General features: G+C 41.0%; 2 protein-coding genes across 8 annotated transcripts in view; one reads left to right on the top strand and one right to left on the bottom strand.

The window, feature by feature from the left end:
- LOC122574244 (tensin-1) overlaps positions 1 to 18123 on the bottom strand; it is a 202399-nt gene that overhangs the window by 143337 nt on the left and 40939 nt on the right. The gene's annotated exons all lie outside the window — the stretch shown is intronic.
- Positions 1767 to 9120, top strand: LOC122574247 (putative sodium-dependent multivitamin transporter). Its single transcript, XM_043741618.1, has 7 exons — positions 1767 to 2190; positions 2605 to 2736; positions 3428 to 3649; positions 4092 to 4435; positions 4495 to 4614; positions 5037 to 5711; positions 6984 to 9120. The coding sequence occupies exons 1-7, from the start codon at positions 2185 to 2187 to the stop codon at positions 7234 to 7236; spliced, it is 1752 nt and encodes a 583-aa protein (XP_043597553.1). The 5' UTR covers positions 1767 to 2184; the 3' UTR covers positions 7237 to 9120.

Genomic DNA, 18123 nt, shown 5'->3' with positions numbered 1-18123 from the left:
AGTACCATGCATCGTGCAATTACGTTGGAAGGAATAAATTCAACTCGACAAATTGTGTGGCGTGTTGGTCAATCTCTTTGCATTAAACAGGTCCGGGATTTCTTCTTATGTCAGGAAGAAACGCGATATCATCGCATAAAATATGCTCATAAATCGATTACCATCGTAATCTCGGTGTAAGCTATTGATAAAGATCGATGATTCATTTCCGTAAATCATATGTAAAATCTTCTTCATAAGAAAGTATTACGATGCTTGCAGAAAATGAAGTAAACGTCGAATATTATTAGGAAACCATTAAACGTTTAAGAATTATTATCACGTTTAAGACCTTAGATTAAGATATTATATAGATTATAAAATCGTATCAATTTTATGATAATGAAATTAAATTCTTCCTTGTTTACATCCATTACGTTCCTCGATTATTGAGTTAATCGATTCTGATATTTGGATTACTTTTCTATTTTATTTTTTGTTGTTTGATTCTATATTTTATCTCAGATTATATACATATTATCTTAACTCATCGTGTTCCTCCTGTAACTCAATCAAATAGTTTTTCTAACTTTTTAAGGTGTTACGCCGCATGAAAGTAAAATTCTGTTCGATTAATCGTTTCATTGATAATTCGGCAGATTAATCTTTCACATCTTTTATAAAGTCAATATGTATCTTACTATTTGTGAACGAAGATGTACACGATCGTTCCCATGGACTTGCGCATAAATCCAAAACAGATCGTCGACAATAAAATATGCACAAGTAGGTTAGATTGCAGTTAAGAGCAGATTATTTGATGGGCGTGAAATAAGATCTCGTTCAATTCAGACAAGACTTCATTGAATTTGCGCGAGACTATCTTAGACCGTAACAAGATTCCATTGAAACTGAATGGAGCTCTATTAAATAATATTGGATAATATTAGATTGCCGTTGGATTCAAGAAAAATATCATTCATCAGAAAGATCAGCATCGATTGTATATCAAATTGAATTTTGCGTATTCGATCCATCGTCCAGATAACCTTTGCGGCAGTTTCGATAAAGATCGATGAGTTCCTCCCATGGATCGAGGAATCCTCGTTGCTCGGACGTTTCTATGGGTGCTTCCCTTCTCGGAATAATAGCCGATGGCCCCTCGATTGTGCCTCATAATACTAGGAAATTACATTACGACCAGAAGCTACCGTCTCGCGAATAATTGTTATGCACCAGCGACGCAACAGTGGCGTAGCGTTCGCCTCGAGCGAATTCCACTGGACATTCAATATTCGTCGGTTCTTCGTCGCTTTGTAACGAATGTTCTCTTTGAGCTCTTTATTCGTTTCCAATTAAAGGACTTCAAAGAAACGTTAAAATCATTCAATCTTTCACGATCGATAGCCCTATCGACAAGGGCATTCGAATATCTTTTTCGCGTTCCTACTGCTCCCACTCGAGACAGGAATTGGCTCAGCAGACGAAAATTCCTCTTTATCTTGAATTCATTAACCTTTACGAGATTAATTATCATTCGTGACTCTGAATCGGGCCACGAATCGACGCCAATCGGACTGGTTCTTTCGCAAGGGTGACCAACGTTATTGACTTTACATGATTAAATAGTCATTAAATCATAAGCTTCGTTTTTCAGAACTCCAGACATATGATTTATATTATGGGAAGAGAATAGTCCCATTATAATCTCCTGCAATTTATAAACCACCATCTTCATAATCTTCCTTCTCTCTCTCTCTCTCCATCATATTTTTCCTTGTCCATTGGCACGCTTAGCTGGCTGGCTGAATATTACCTGAATTTACCACCGTTTTTCGAACGTTCGTTAAAGTGGCGAGGCTTTGCGTGCATTTGACAGGAAATATGCTGAGCCAAGCTTTACGTAATGGACCGCTTCATCCTCGACTCTTTTCTGCTCGTTCGAACGAACACACTCGACCACAAAACACGCAGGTGACGACTTCTCCAAGGGATCCTCTCTCTGAGAATTCGCGCGCGCCTTTTCTTCGTGCTATCAGCTCACGGTTGGGACCATCGGCCGCCAGTGTGTTACGTTCACAGCCTGTTTCCTCGACGCCGCAGAAACGATTCAGGAAGAAGCACGATACTCGGGCAAACAAGCTCGCGATATCGAATTTCTCGTCCATCGCGAGTTGATGGTATCACACGAGTGGATCCTATAGAATGGACGTGAGTGCTCTTTCCATAGAAACCTTCCAATAGATAGCCTTTCTCTCCTGTAGTTCAACTCTGGTGAACGTTAGAAGATTGAATCTTTATCGACATGTTTCTCGCTTAATCTTAATTGCATCAGTTTAATTACTCTCTCACTGAATTCACTGACGTCCTTTAATGGCCTTTTAATAACATCCAACTGATCCGTCATTTACACACCTTTCACCTGATGTTAATCGATTCCACTCGCTAATTTCACCCTACACATCACGAATTAATCTCGTTTCGCGGAGCTAAGATAAATAGAGATTCACCAGGGTTGGGATAAAATCGAAGATGGTGTTGTTGTAGACCGAGTGAATCGGAAAACCAACAATTTACGCGAAAGGGAATTTAAGAAAAGGGGAAAACGGAGGGATTCGTTTTCAGGGGCAGAGCAAGGATAATGATACATCGACGCTTCAATGGCCGGATTATCTTGTCATCGGTCTAATGCTGTCGATCTCAACCGGCATTGGGATCTACTACCGATTCACCGGAGGCAGGCAACGCACGGCCGAGGTTAAGCCCTTGGAAAATTAATTTCGCCACGGACGATCGAATCGACATCGAGTCTACAACGCCGCGCGATCCAATATCCGTGATAAACTGCGTCAGAACAGGATTGTACATACCTAGAGCTGGCACGTTCTTAGATCACGACATAGGTCCAGCGTTCCATGCCTCAGATCTTTCACCGTTATCGCACCGATCGATCTAGTCGCGCGATAAATATTGCCATCGACACAAATTGCCAACTATCCAGAGCGCTATTTAATTTATCGGGTTAGCCGCGAGCCAACTTCCACGAACGGCCGCAAAGACAGAAAGTTAATTAACGCTGAAACGTTATTACGAATCAAGTTAGAGGGCCAGGAATAAAATGTCCACTCGCAGAATACGATCGATCAGGCGATAGTAACGATACACAGAATGAATAACGCAGTTTTCGGTTTTACTTCTGTTACGGACAAATTGACGGTCCGAAATAATTCATTGCAGATCGGAATACTTCTTTCAAATAAAATTATTATATCAAAGGACCAATTCACTCTTGTATAAAATGGACCATTTTTTTTATATAATCTTACCTCTAAGTTTGTCGAAACGCACTAAAACTTAGTAAAACGTAACAGTAGTGTCAGCAGCAACACTCAAACTATCGAACGAATGTAGCAATGCGTTAACTAATGTTTCGCGATTATTACAATAGGAGTACTTCTCAGCCAATCGAACGATGGGCGTCGTTCCTTTATCGATCGCACTGATGGTGTCTTTCATGTCAGCGATCACGGTGCTAGGAATCAGCGCAGAAACTTACATTCACGGCACGCAAGTCACGCTGTTGTACCTGGGTGGTTTCTTTGGTACACCAGTCGTCTTGTATCTTTATCTTCCCGTTTTCTCGGAATTGAACACCATGAGTGTCTATGAGGTATATGATTTTCTAATCGATCAATCGTACTATGTCGCCAATCATTCCCACAATTTGGGACTTAGAAATAACCTTCGTGATCATTTATTTTCCGGTATTTATGAACTTGATTTGAAATCAGGACTTGACAAATCAATCGTACCTCGTTAACAACCATCGTTGATCCATAATCTCAAATTCGAAGATCATTTTCGTGATCCGTTTCTTCTGGCATTTAAAAAAATAATTTGCAGTCTAATGCTAATAGATGGTATCACATTTTATAAAAAATTATTATCCATCAGTTTCAAGCTTCGAAGCTTTCATCGTAATCTTCTATTGCAATATTTAAAAAAAAAAAAAAACAATTTAAAGCTAGAACTTGATAAATCAATTCTCTATTTTCAATTCGTAATTCGTAATTTACATTTAAGTTGCTTTCTTGTAATCGTCGTTCTCTCAGTATCTAGAAAAACGATTTGGAGTAGGAGCACGACTACTAGCCAGCACTGCTAACTTCCTGCAGCTACTTTTATACACTGGAATAGTATTATTCGCGCCTTCGTTGGCACTAGAAGCGACCACAGGTCTATCAGGGAACATGAGCATCGTGCTGATCGGCCTGATTTGCACCTTCTACTCGACCGTAGGTGGCATCAAGGCTGTCCTCATCACCGACGTTTTTCAAGCAGTACTGATATTCACCGCACTTTTATGCATCCTGAGTATCGCCGCTAGCGACCTTGACGGAGGCTTATCCAATGTGTGGAGCATCGCTCAAGAGGATGGTCGAATAGAATTCTTCGAGTAAGAACATCAGTGAATTTATACGAGGACAGACTGTTGAAAAATTCGTTGATTTTTAGTTTCAGGATTGATCCAACTATAAGGCATACATGGTGGGCATTGCTGATTGGTGGTACTACCATGTTTCTGTCTTTATACGCGGTTAATCAGATCCAAGTTCAGCGCTTACTCACCGCCAAGTGAGTATTTATAATCATTTATATAATAATTAATTGGAGGCCGGTGGCTTAGATATCGAGTCAGGCACCGCTTCTCTTCAGTCTTCGAATACTCACGATTATCGTTATCTACATGTTATTCGACCGCTCATGTAATTTTTTATTTAATTTGCTCAATTATCTCGATCATTGGATGTACGCTATCGACCAATTGTAGAATGGCAAGTAAAAAAGTAGATACGTTAAGGAATTGCAGAGTAAAATGTATCGAAAGTATAAAATAATCAATGATTCGAAGATTAACTAAGAAATTACTATTCCATGTCCGGCAGAAACTATTTGGTCTTTGACGTAGTCAATTTGTCAAAATACGCCGGTCTCTGATACGTATTTTAATTGATTTAAATTTTCTATAAGATCTAAATTGGATTTTCTGTCATTAGGAGTCTCAAATCTTCGCAACGCGCGCTTGTTCTCAGCGGTCCACTCACTTTACTCTTAGGTTCTTTGACAGCGTTCTGCGGTCTAGTTCTCTACGCTGTGTACAGAAATTGTGACCCAGTTACATCCGGTAAAATCTCCAGCTTCGACAAGATAATGCCATATTTCGCAGCTGAAAGAATGTCACGAGTGCCAGGTGTCACTGGACTCTTCATTTCCGGTGTATTCAGCGCGAGTCTCAGCACCATATCCGCTATGTTGAATTCTCTAGCTGCTGTAGCTTTGGAAGACTATGTAAAGCCCCTGTGTCGTAAATTTAGTATAGAATTTCCAACGGAAAAAGCCACGTTAATTGGAAAATTTCTTGCTGTGGCGAATGGTTTCACCTGTTTGGCCGTGGCTTTTATTGCCAAATCAATGGGACCGTTGGTCGAAGCTGCCATAGGGATTTCTGGAGCGATTGGAGGACCCATTTTGGGGATTTTCACACTAGGCATGGTTGTGGAAAAGGCAAATCAGGCTGGAGCCATCGTGGGCACTAGCACAGCCTTGATCACATGCATTTGGGCAGTATTTGGTACACCGAAGCCACCGACACCCAATCTTCCGCTATCTGTGGAAGGCTGCGACAATTCCACCTTACTCCTCTATCATCAAAACGCAACTTTATTCGAAGAGTAAGTTTCTTGCTCGTTAAGAAAGCGAGCTTGTTATCGACGCTTTTAAAGTGCGTATCGCGAGCCAGTTCGAAAGTACCAATGCTGTAAAAGGTTTTACGAGTTCGTTCGAAGCAAAGAAAGCCAGCGTTTAATAGGCGGAAATAGCAATTTTTCTGGAGGCAAATTAGAAAACCGTGGCTATTATATCTTTGCTCTGTTATCAAGTTTGTTGGTTCCCTTTAATGCGTGCATGGAACAATTACACGGATAAAACTGTTCCCCTTTTTGTGAATAAAAGCATTGCTTTCTTTCATCCCCCTTCATGAACAATACAAGTACATATTCGCAATTTATGCTTCAAGTGATCATAAGAAAACGTAGAAATAATCGTTTCTAGCGTTTAACCATTCTTCTCGTTTATAAATTTGAAAACAGACCTGGGAATCAATTCTTTACGATGTGACCTGTACTATAAAGTCGATTAACATCCACCACTTTTTCTATCATATTATTCAAACCGTAGGACCGTTTCTAGGAACGTTCCTCGCTTTGGCGAGATTCGTTTTCGGTAAAAAGATATTGTACACGCGTGTCACCAGCCGATTTTCTCTCGAAACGTTGTTACAGCAAAAAATGCAAGCGAAGCGTCGAGGTAGGAAAGGCGGACAGATCGTAAGCATCTCATTTTCGTGATTCTCGACTCTTCCAAGCATAATCGATAAGGAGCAGGCGCGATGAATTTATCGGAAACGGAAGATTTCGTTATCGGGGAGCAGTTTTCGTTACACCGGAATATAATTGATACATAAATCAGCAACGAATCGTTCTAGGATACGCCTTATCGTCGGTTCAAACGTTTCGCTATGATATGATGGGCGTGGAACGATACCATGGTAGCCAGTTTTCTCGGTTAAGAAGCAGCGATTACTTCCTGATTTCTTTCGACTCGGGAGCCGCTTTCACGTGCCGCTTGCCTCCCATCGTTTCCCACGATAGTAACTAACGCTAATTACTCGTTAATAAACCGTGATTATAGTCTCTTTGAAATGCCTGCCGCGTTCCAGTATTGCGTATGATATTGCTTTCTCCTTGCCATACGCCTCTAACCTGCTTTGTCATATTTTTCGTCTTCCTTTTCGGCTCGTTTATTCAATGATCGGTATCCAATATACTCGTAAACGTTAAACTTCTATCATCGTTTAATCTCAAATGTTTAATCCAGAAAATATAATCGCAATATCAATCAAAGTTTCAAATAATTTCAATAATGAATTTCATTTTCATTTTCAGCCCCGTGGACGATTCGTCGTACTTTTATTTGTATCGTATATCGTATATGTGGTATAATCCACTTGGACTGGCAATCACGTTGATCGTAGGCTTCGTAACCAGCCTGATCACGAATAAGATATTTTACAAGAACGCTCGCGAACCAGAGCCTAACTTGTTCTTCCCTTTCCTGGCGGCGCGAATTAGGAGACGAAGGGAGGACGCGCAAAAGACTACGAGCAGCCAGGTCTTCGTATTGGAGAACAGAAAATGAAATAAAGAATATAAGAACAGCAGCGAGCGTATTGAGAATTAAGCTCCGATGAGATAATGGTTATCTCAGAGCAAATGGAACTGCACTGCCCATTATAAGTTCGGAATTACCTGTCAAAAGAACTTTCCAAAAATGGAGACAAAAATTCTATATACTATTTCGTTGATGTAACGTACAACTTGTATAAATTCACCACGGTAGCGTATGACAATCCTATGGGTATTAAGAACATCGTGAGGAAGTGAAATTCAACGCTTCCGAGCTCGTATGACAGAAACACGAATCCCGTAGATAAGAAGATTTGCTTCAAGAACGAGCGAAACAATTTATCGATTTAAAAACTTGCATTTCACTTACGAATATCGTATTTACTTCGTGTTACGAGCAACTTCCTAAGAAGGAAAGTAATCGAGCCAGCTTCTGCAAGTAATACTCATTAATAAAATAAGCGCAGGTTGAGATCCAGTGTCACTGTTCCTTGTACTTATTAACTGTTCTGATGATTTCATTAGCCATAACTCATCGTCAGTGCCTCGTCGTAGAGCAAATTAATAAAATCTCCAATTTGCACCATGTTTCGATTGCAGCGCGTTAAATTCGCCAGCGCCGTCGGCCGTCGTCTTTTCCTCGCTTTGTTCATTTGCAACTTAACGAGGGACGATTGGGCTGGAAAAGGATGTGAGCTATCCACGAATGAAGCCATCCAGGCATCTGGGTCATAGGGATGACCGGATTAGAGACACTATAATTCTCGTTGTATCGTTTTAGCCAAACAGCGAGAAAAATGACCGCGTAACTTAACTTATCTCGTAATGGTCGACGAGCAATTTACTGTGGAGTATGGGTCGTGAACGACCTGCTAACACGTTTAATTAAACTTCATTCTGTACGGCACGTTATCACACTACCGTTCTGTAACAGCGAAAGACACGCAATAAAAGATAATTGATTCTTTCAACGAAAGCGACCGGCCGTTTCATTAAATTTCACACCGAAAACGATCATCACGCCACGGTACGTCCTTTCTCGCCCTCTCTTTGTTCTCCCGTTCTCTCGTTGTCTCTCGCTCTCTCTCACTTGTGAATATCGAGTGAGACAGATAACACTGGTTCCCCCTGTCGCGTTGTTTGCGGAAGCGGAATCGTCGTAATTTATCGTCTAATTGTCTCGGTGGCACGATGGTTGGGAAAGGCTTTATAATTCGTTTAATTGCAGTTCGTTCGGCTCGGTTCGGCCAACTGAATTTTCATCGCGTAAATTAGAGACGAGCTCCACACAGGAGGAAAAAATCTGTCAAGGGATAGGGACAGGGGAGACACGTGAAATATCACGCCCGAAAATGCTCGTTCAATGTCGAATTACGTCTACGTTCGAATGTGTTGAGCGTCACGCGTGTGTCAGAGAATTAAAAGCCCGAATTAAAAGAGCGACGCTTTTGTAAGTGTTGACGGAAATTCACTGGACACACACGGTATGGCGATATTTTTTGGAATAAAAATAACAGCCGCGCCCCTTTTACGACCAGTCGATTAATTTCCTGTCGACGTACCGGTGTTTCGTACGCGTCATCGATCAGTGAAATTTTCGTGGGACACGTGCGTCGATTCGCGCACGTTCGACCACATAAATTTCACTCGTACTACCAAGAAGAATCCGTGTGGGTCTGAGGTAGCTGTTCGTTGATACAGGCGCGCCCATCGTGCGAAAACGAATGACCCTTTAAAAAAGAAAAAAGGTGAGACACGCGTGAGAACGTTGCTGCTCGATGTAATACTCGACATAGCGGTTTAAACAGACCCCTATCTCTTGTAAACGTGATTAAGGGTTACTTCTCTGCCGATAATGAGAGAAAATTGTTATTTTAGTGTTACGACATAAGGCTTGCTGTTTGATAATGAAGACACATTATAAAAATTCCAATTACGTTCTAGTCTTTACTTTCTCACCCTTGGCAAATGAATATTTATTTATCGCTGTTACGAGTGTTGAATATTCTACTTTATATCTATGTGAAAGTGAAGAATCAGGGAAAAAGAATCTTAATCTCCGATCTATTTAAAAAATTTAATTTCTTATACAGTTCGATACGACAATAAATGTGAAATATCAACCTACATATGTGTCACATGATCCAGCCTCTACTGTCTACGGGTTAAGTATGTTTTTATGACTGAATACTTTCGACTCTGATTTAATTATCGAACGTTGAAGAGATTTATATTCTCGTCCACTTTTACTGAATTCTTCATTTCAATTTCCTACTTGACTGTATTATTGAACGTTGAAATCCTAGAACAGCGTGCTTTCAATCACTAGTATTTAATTTCAAACTTGACAGAGAAGAAATAAGAATAAAACGTGAGCTTTCCTCCGAGTTTCTGCTTCAACATCGCGGAGAACAAAACGTTCCTTTCCAAATACTACAAAAGTCATAGAACATTGGAAAGTATCTGAGAAGATTCACGGACGTGTCTAAGATCACCGTGGAACAAATAACGATGATTACCTCGTAGAAACCCATTTGCATTTAACCGGTGGTAACGAACGGTTTACAAGCAGCTCATCGTCGAAATCTCGCAATGTTCGTATCGTAAAACTGCTCGTTTGCGTATTGAAACGTCATTTCTATAAAATTTAATTGCATACCGCAACAACAAGCTCGAGGGGGAACCAAGAGTCGCAATGTTTTCTCATAAGAAAACAACTTTCATCGCCATGTTTTCTCATAGAAAAACAACGTTGGTCGCGTTCACGATCGCGATGAGTCGAGTTGTATACGCTTCCTGGACGTTGTAAATCGACCTCTCACGAACAGATTCAATGCTTTAGCAGTTACAACGAGCGGCATGAACCTAGGAAAGTACTCTAATTGTTTGTGGAGCGTCCTTTCTCCTCCTGGAAAATTGACTGGCTTTTAGAGGCGAACGTAAAGCGTTCTTCCGGAACGGATATCCGCACAATCAGGGGTCCACCTTCTCCCGTCGATTATAAGCTGAGTGCATACGGGAGATCGTTGGTCGTCGCAAACAGTGCGTTGACCAGATAAACTTTCATTTTCTAACATTCTTTGCATGTATTCAAAAAATTTCTTCACGATTGTGACAATGTTTTATCATATTTCTATAAATCCACGAAAATGAATTTTTTAATTTGTGTTCCAATTCAGTGTCAAACAAGGAATTACTTTGGATTTGTAGAATCTTTCGTTCTACTTCTTTGTTATCCGTCAGGAACAAAATTTGAGTCCGACTGTGTCATCCAATTTTTGTAAACTTTTGTAATAATCTTCAACTATATTTTCTGTAATCAATAGAATTGGATTTCTTAACGTAAGTCCAGGTCTGTTGAACAACGAACGAAGCTATTCGATTGCTCGTAAGATCCCTTGATTCTTCTTGGACTAGTATGTATTTCTTTTTAGAAAAAGATTCGGAGCGCAACGAGTCGGAAGTAACTTTCGAAAGTCGATTAGAAACCGTGGAGAAGAGTAGCTGCGAGCGATCGGACGATGTCAAGCAGAAGCAGCGCGCCAGTGTTCGTTGCGTGACCACAGTTGTAAACGGAACAATGCTCCGATCGAGGTCGATACATCGAACACCTCGTGCTGTAACAACCATGCCGACAAAGTACGAACGAATGCAGCCGACGAATAAGCGCGGGAGGGCAATAAGATCGCGGCAGATGTAAGTATCAGCTGCACAGCCAGGGGCGGATCGTTGGCCACCATTCGAGACTTCTTCGCCTTTCACGAAACACTCTACCCAATCCATCACGAAGCCATCCGAAAAACGGGCATTCCTTCCGCTTGAAAATATTCTCATTGAAACGTCGTCTCCGGCATTCACTCCAGGACGTTATTAATATCGTTACACAACGTACTCAAACATTTTTGTTAGGCGTATTCCAATTAACGTTCCTAAAGAATAATTTATGTTTATTGGTAACATGATCCTGTCAGAATCGTGGAAAGTCTCGTTTCAACTATCGAGGCAGCCATAGATTTTTATGAAAATTACATAAATTCCAAAACCAGAGATAAATCTTCCTTTCCCCTTTATATGTCGTAGACTTGTGATCAGATAAACGAATATCAGGTTAATCTGAACCTATAGATATTAAATGTCATTTGTACCTTATCGTTTGAAAAATTAAATACGAAAACTATGTTCTCTCGTTAATTTCAAATTTTGTCTGCCATGAATGCTATGAACGGTAAATTGTACATAAACTGATGACTATTTTCAAACGTACGGTAAATCGCTTAAAAATTGTTTACAACTGAATTTGACGAATTACAAGAGAAATTAGGAATTGCAATTATAATGTAAAGTTAGCTCGACTCAAATAACTCTACCCAGCCCTATTCTCACATCCTTAGTGATCAACGATAGCTACACGACAACTTCTTTGCCAGGTTTCCTGGCATATGAGACATCGTTCATCTCTCAATACCAGCAGCAAAGACAAGCTCCAATTAAATCCAAGCTACTTGAAAATTCCAACGATGGGATGGTTGAGATTACTCTGTGCGGGAGCCTGCTTTTCGACCAATGGTGGCACGTGGAAGAAACTCATAAAAAGGTCAACAAGACAGTGGCCACCGGAAAGAAGAAGCTGCGACTATAAAGTTAGGGCCAGGGCGAAAAAAATGCCAGACCTGACCGTATCCTGGGTCTTCCACGATAACCTATGCAAAAGACAGTTCGTGAGCGAGCTTCGGAACAGGCGCAAGCCCCTTCTCTTCTTCACGGAATTCACGATACGGCCGGCTATGCATTATAGGGAATACGATATCCATCTTACGTCAGATACATGGGGATCTTATGGCCGCGGCGGCACCTAGCCTTTGCAAAACGAGCAAAAACACAAAGGCGACTTATGTTCGAGAGAAATATCAAGAAGTCGTCGTTGGTTTCGTCCTCGATCGTTGTACGTTCAACGTTCGGCTCTCTGGACGACTCAACCGCAAAACCACCCAGTGAATCTCTTGTCCCGACCTTCGCGCCGGAGATACAAGAAGCGCGGCTATCGCTGTCTCCAACTGTTGCTAACGGTCATCGTGATGCGGATTTACGGACAGTCGTGTGAAATGATCGCTACTGGGAATGTTGCCACTTCAGGGTTAGCTAGAACTACGACATTGTAGTTCTACAATTATTGACTTCTGCGATACTTGGGATGAGAACAGCTATCGAAGTGATTTCACTCGCAAGTTTCCATAACCAAATTTCTACAAATTCCTCCAAATTCCTGCGTTCAAATGTCTCAGTCTGTGCGCATCACGAGTTTAATCCGAGTCCAATCGCTGATAAAGAGGTGATGGAATACAAAACTGAACAGACTTATGTGACAAAATTTCTCTAGATTCCTAAACTTAAATTTAAGAGAGAACTTAACCCTCAACCGGAGTCTGTTCATAGATTAGATACAGAATGAATTCTACAAAGATGCTTCATACAAATTAATTTACCAAAGATCTTCCTAATATCTTAACCAACATTTCCGATAACAAATTCCCTAGTCCAATATTCAACTCACTAAGTCTATCCTTTTATCTTTTGCGTTAAAAACGTCAGCAAATGTAAGCGTTATTCCTCGTTGCCATAATCGAACAAGCTCCACAAATCAAGCAGCGAGACAAAGTATCGCCATGATTTAACGATGTATATCGTTCCCCGAGCGGGTCTCTCGATACTGGAGCTACCAAAATGGAGATTGATCGCCCGATCGTGGATCGGTGGCGAAGTAAACACTCATCGAGTCACTGTCGGTGGTTGAGATCGATGAATGAACCGGTCACGAGGAAGATCGCCAACAGAAATTCGTTCTGGATGAACGCCAGACAGATCGAACTCATGCAAATTCATGGGACGCCGTGTGGCCGCGTATGCGCGACCGCAGGAAACGTGAAACGCGACGAGAGGGGACAACAGGAGGAGAAAGGGTGGGAACTCAACGGGAAAAATGGACAGCATGAAGAAGAAGAGGTGGAGGGAAATGAAAAAAGCAAGAAAAAAAATGCTTAGAAAAAGGGACGTCGATGATCAAGATCGTACCGATGCGAGCAGTGTACCATGAGCGTATGAAGGTTCGTGGTAGACGAAGAGAAGAGTGGGGCCAGTGATTTCAATTTTAAATGCGATTCCACGGATTCCACGTGGCTAAGAGGAACGCTTCAAAAGTTCTAACGGCCGTTGTGCGCCAACTTCATACGTATGTGCATATTATCCGATAGCCATGGAGTCCATTGGATCTCTCGATCATCCCTTTTCCCTTCCTTTCCTCCTGTTTTTTGGAAATTCCAAGTGCCTTTTTAGCGAGGATCAAGAATCTTGCAATATCAGCCACCTAGATCTAATCAATTGAAAACAGTAAAGATTCTATCAGATAGTTTCATCTTGGAAAATCATGTTTTCGTTCCTTCAAATAGTTTCTCTTTAAATTATGAAATATTTCATTCGTAAAGAGTATGAAACACAAAAATTAATAAAATATACCTGTATAATTTATGTCGGATACTCAAGTCAAATATTTAAATACTGCCTACATTTCGATAACATCTATTGAATAATTTTCATTTTTAATTTTATAGAGCCGAGCAGAACGGCAGGGTTAAAGATCATAATGGGTCATCGAAGTTCTTCTACAAGGAACGAAGATAATTTTAAAGTTACAGTACAGAATATACCATTGGCACGCAAGGTCACATACAGTTCAAAGAGGTTCGCTAAGGGTACATGTTTTAAAAAGAAGGAATATCATACTTCTATGTGATAATTGCATTCTTTGCAGATGATCTCTGACAACAACTTCCAGAATGATCGAATCTAACGATCCTAAACGCTCGTTTGTCCCATTAATTCCATTGGTACGACTGTGTTGAGTAATTGCACGATGGAATCCCGGCATAACAATCACGAGATAGAAATCCATCCGGAGGTCTGGGCGATAAAAACCGAGCGGCACGATTGGATTGTGCAATCCCAGGGAGTGAAGGTTGTATTATCCCGATCGCTTATCAAAATCGATTCGGCTTGCATCGGACTTAATTACCCCCGAGGCAGGAATAATTGCGTCGGAATCAGATAAAGAACCAGTCCACGACGTTAGTGGCCGCGGGCGTACATGGGACCCGATTAAAAATCAGTCAAGGAACGCGACTCGACATCGCTGTACCGAGCATTACGATAACTTTCCTCTCCTTTTTATTCTATGTATCGACGTTTCTACGTTCGAGTAACTTTTCCAATCTTTTACCAAAAGATCGTGTTTTCACGTGCCACAGAATGTTCGTGCCATCCAGTGATAATGACGTATTGTGTTATACGAGAAGAGCATAGCATTCTTAATATACAGTGGTGTGCAAAAATTTCTGGGCAGATAGATTCGTCGCTTTGCATTCCAAGAGCGACTAATATTCCAAGATTAAAACAATTTTAGCTAATGTTGGGTATAAAGACACGGAAGTACAAGAAGTACTAATTACAGTTCTTGAAAATATCACTTTCGGAGTATAAACCGAAACAACTTTGATTTGTTCTAATTTTCACAGAATCCTGGTCAAACACATTCATGTAATCTGAAGTAAACCTCCATCGAGGTCTCAAATATTTAATAGTAAAAGAATTATATAAACATGCAATATCTTCGAATATTTTCTAAATTTCACTGCCAATTTTTCGAGCAACTCCATATTCGTGTATGTGTATGTGTGTGTACAGTAAAAGGAAACGGTAAAGCTTTATGGGTCTGGTTCATCTCGCTCACGATTACCATGGAATCCAAGAACTCGATTGCTCGTTGCACACTGTGCGCGTTTTGCATTCTTTCGGCTCTCTCTTTCCTCTTCCTTTCCGATGCATTCGTTCCTTTCCTCCCTGTTCGACTCACGTCCTCGGGAATTCCTTGTTTCTTCTATCTTATCCTATCCGACAACGTCTTCGTCCAGGATGAAGACAATGGCCTCCAGTGGACGTTGATGGACTCACCTTCTCGTTGACACACGTTAACGATCGCGGCGCGATCGGACACCGGAACACGGCTTCAATGATTCTTGACGTGGCACGCCCCGGGAAACGCTCGATCGAGGCAGAATTTAGACGACGCTTCTTACATTACGTAGCACGTGCCGGCTCTTAATCGCTTACGCTTAGGTATGTTTCTTCGTGCTTGCCGCGTTGTTGTTTATTTTGATGTATTTGCAGAATAAGTGGTTTGATTGTGAGAGTTGGTAATTTTTTTGAGAGGTGATTATACTATATCAGAATGTTGAACCTTTGTTGAGAAGATGAATAGTAGAAGAAGAAGAAGAAGAAGGAGAAGAAGAAGAAGAAGAAGAAGAATGAGTCAACGGATAATTGAGGCGTGTCTAAGTGTTACATCAGAGATTCTTGACCTACGGCAGTACTCTGTTGGACGATGCCCGGAAAGATCAAGGAAGCGGTATAAAATAGCTGCAGTTCGTGTAACTTATCTCTGTTGTGATTTCAATTCTTTAAAGTTTCCGATTTTCAAGTTTTCAATCTTTCAAGCATTCAAATTTTCAAAATTTTTCAATTTACAAGCATTGGAATATCGAAATTTTTAAAGGTTCCGATTTCCAAATTTCTAAAGCCCTAATTTTTTAATTTTCAGCTTTATTCCAAACCTTCGAATCGTTAACATTTGTTCATTTCTTCGCTTAAGAATTTTCGAATCCTTTTATCCTTACATTTCCAAACTTTCAGGGTTCCTTAATACTTCTTTCTACAAAGCTTAATCCAATAACACAACCAAACTTCAACCCAACCCGGGAACTTTGCCCGTCCGAATAAGCCAAGGCAAACGTTTTCACCGATCCAAAGCACGAGCTAACGATACGAACTATTATTTCGGTGCTAGTGGAGGATATTTCGGAATTTCGTAGAAACAACAGTGACTAGGACGGAACCAGAAACCGCCGCTGTGGCAAAATTTAAGAGCCATAGTGCAACGACCGAATTACGTAATGTTGCGAAGTCGTGCCAGAATCGAATCTCGATTTTCGATGTTTGTTTGAAAACCGCACCCTAGTCGTGCAGTAGGGGTCGGCTATCGACTCGTCCCGTTTCCTGGCAAGTGCCAAGCGGATTAACGGCTTAGACTTTGTTTCCCTTTGAAATAGCTTCTTCGTCGTTTACGCTCAACGAGCCTGTCACGATCCCACGCGCGTGCAGCTTCTCCGGCATCGCTTTGAAGAGTGCCGCTCAGCGCTCGTGGCATCCTTCCGCGATTTCCGCCAATTTCCTGATCCGCGATAAACGCCAAATTGCCGGTGAAATTCCCCCATTGATCCTTTCTACAATGTTATGCGTCGATTCTTCCAAAAACTCCGTAGGAATTTAACTATTGATGTTTTTTAAAGTTCTATTCTTGAAAAACAGAGCAATTCGACGCAGATCTTTGGAAATAAATGGACAATTTTTAATTCTATAATTTTCTAGATGAATAACAAATTTTCATTCCGACTCTCTATTATATCATCTCCTCCTCTATAAATCTCTTTGATAAGAAGTTCGTGAAAATAGTTTAACTCCATTCTCCGTCCATATTTCAACATTAAAACGCCATCCTCTGTATGCCCAAAAGGATCCGGGTGCCTAAGATCAGTTCCACAATCTGACCAGCCAATTTCTACCATCTTCGCCATCTCTATCTTCGTGTGAACAGGCAACAAGCAGCGATTAACCCTTCAAAGAGACGACTCTTCAACTCATCCTAACCACTTCTTCGTCCATGTTGCTCGTCGAGTATAGCAGACGGAAGCGTTTAACTGGTGGAGATGATAATTGTCGTGAACGCTGGTGGCACTTCGGTCCACATGTTTTGACACGGCTCGAGAGGGGTCTCTCCTCGCCAAGTGACGCATTAATCTCGTCCCTGCAGGACCGCCTAAACGGCCACTTGTGCCCCTGAGGGATTTACGCCACCTAAGTTAACATCACCATGATTCGACCGAATATTGAACAACCAACGATGTTCCTCTCCTTTTTCCTCTCTTACATATCTTTCTTTCCCTTCTCCAGACTGTGTAAACGAAACACCCAACTTTTTCCACGCGTAATTCGAGATCCCAGGAAGGACAGGTTGTACAGGCGATTCAAGATTAACCGGTCGACCGGCAAGGACGCACAGGTTGCATGGCTATATACTAACAACAGCGAAGAATGGCCACAAGTTCGGTCCCACGACGATTTATCTCACTGGGAGGTCAGGATGTGCCTTCCAGCCCCAAAAGATCTCTGGTGTCGTCGATCAACGAATATTCCTTTGTCTTTGCCCAACCATCCACGAAATCCTTCCTTTTCTCGGATTAGAACCCTTGGACCCTTCTCTATCCAACATTAAATTACACCTTTCCCTTTTTCTTCGAATCCTACGATTCTTCTGATGAGAACATATTGTGGGTCTAAATTCGTGGCTCCAGTGAAATCTAGAAGACTCTATGGCTCGAAACGAAAAAGAATATATCAAGAATAATAAAATTACGTTGGAAGTTTCATTTTCGAGAAAATCGAGCTCGACAGTTTATTAAATATACGCGTATTTGCCAAATTCGCAACTAAAAGGGTACAGGCAATTGGCAGGAGGTTATTTTGCATCGAAAATATGAAATAAAATTTGTTCGTTTGAGGTCTCGTTTTCAAGGGAATAAAGTTTCCATATGTATAGTCAAGAATTTGCACGATGCACACGTATTCGACAAATTGTAAAGCTCAAAGGCTTTGTCAAATTTGTAAACCTTTGAGATGAGAATATACTGTATTAATTAGAAGCGAAATATCCTCTATGGTGAAACCGGTGTCATAAAAATCATCAGCACTGACTTATATTAAATGAAAATAACTGCTTCTATAAAAACAATCTTAA

The sequence above is a fragment of the Bombus pyrosoma genome, linkage group LG13 (assembly GCF_014825855.1).
Source record: "Bombus pyrosoma isolate SC7728 linkage group LG13, ASM1482585v1, whole genome shotgun sequence".
Lineage (NCBI taxonomy): Eukaryota > Metazoa > Arthropoda > Insecta > Hymenoptera > Apidae > Bombus > Bombus pyrosoma.
Note: the sequence above shows the minus strand (reverse complement) of the source record. Positions and strands in the feature narration are given on the sequence as shown.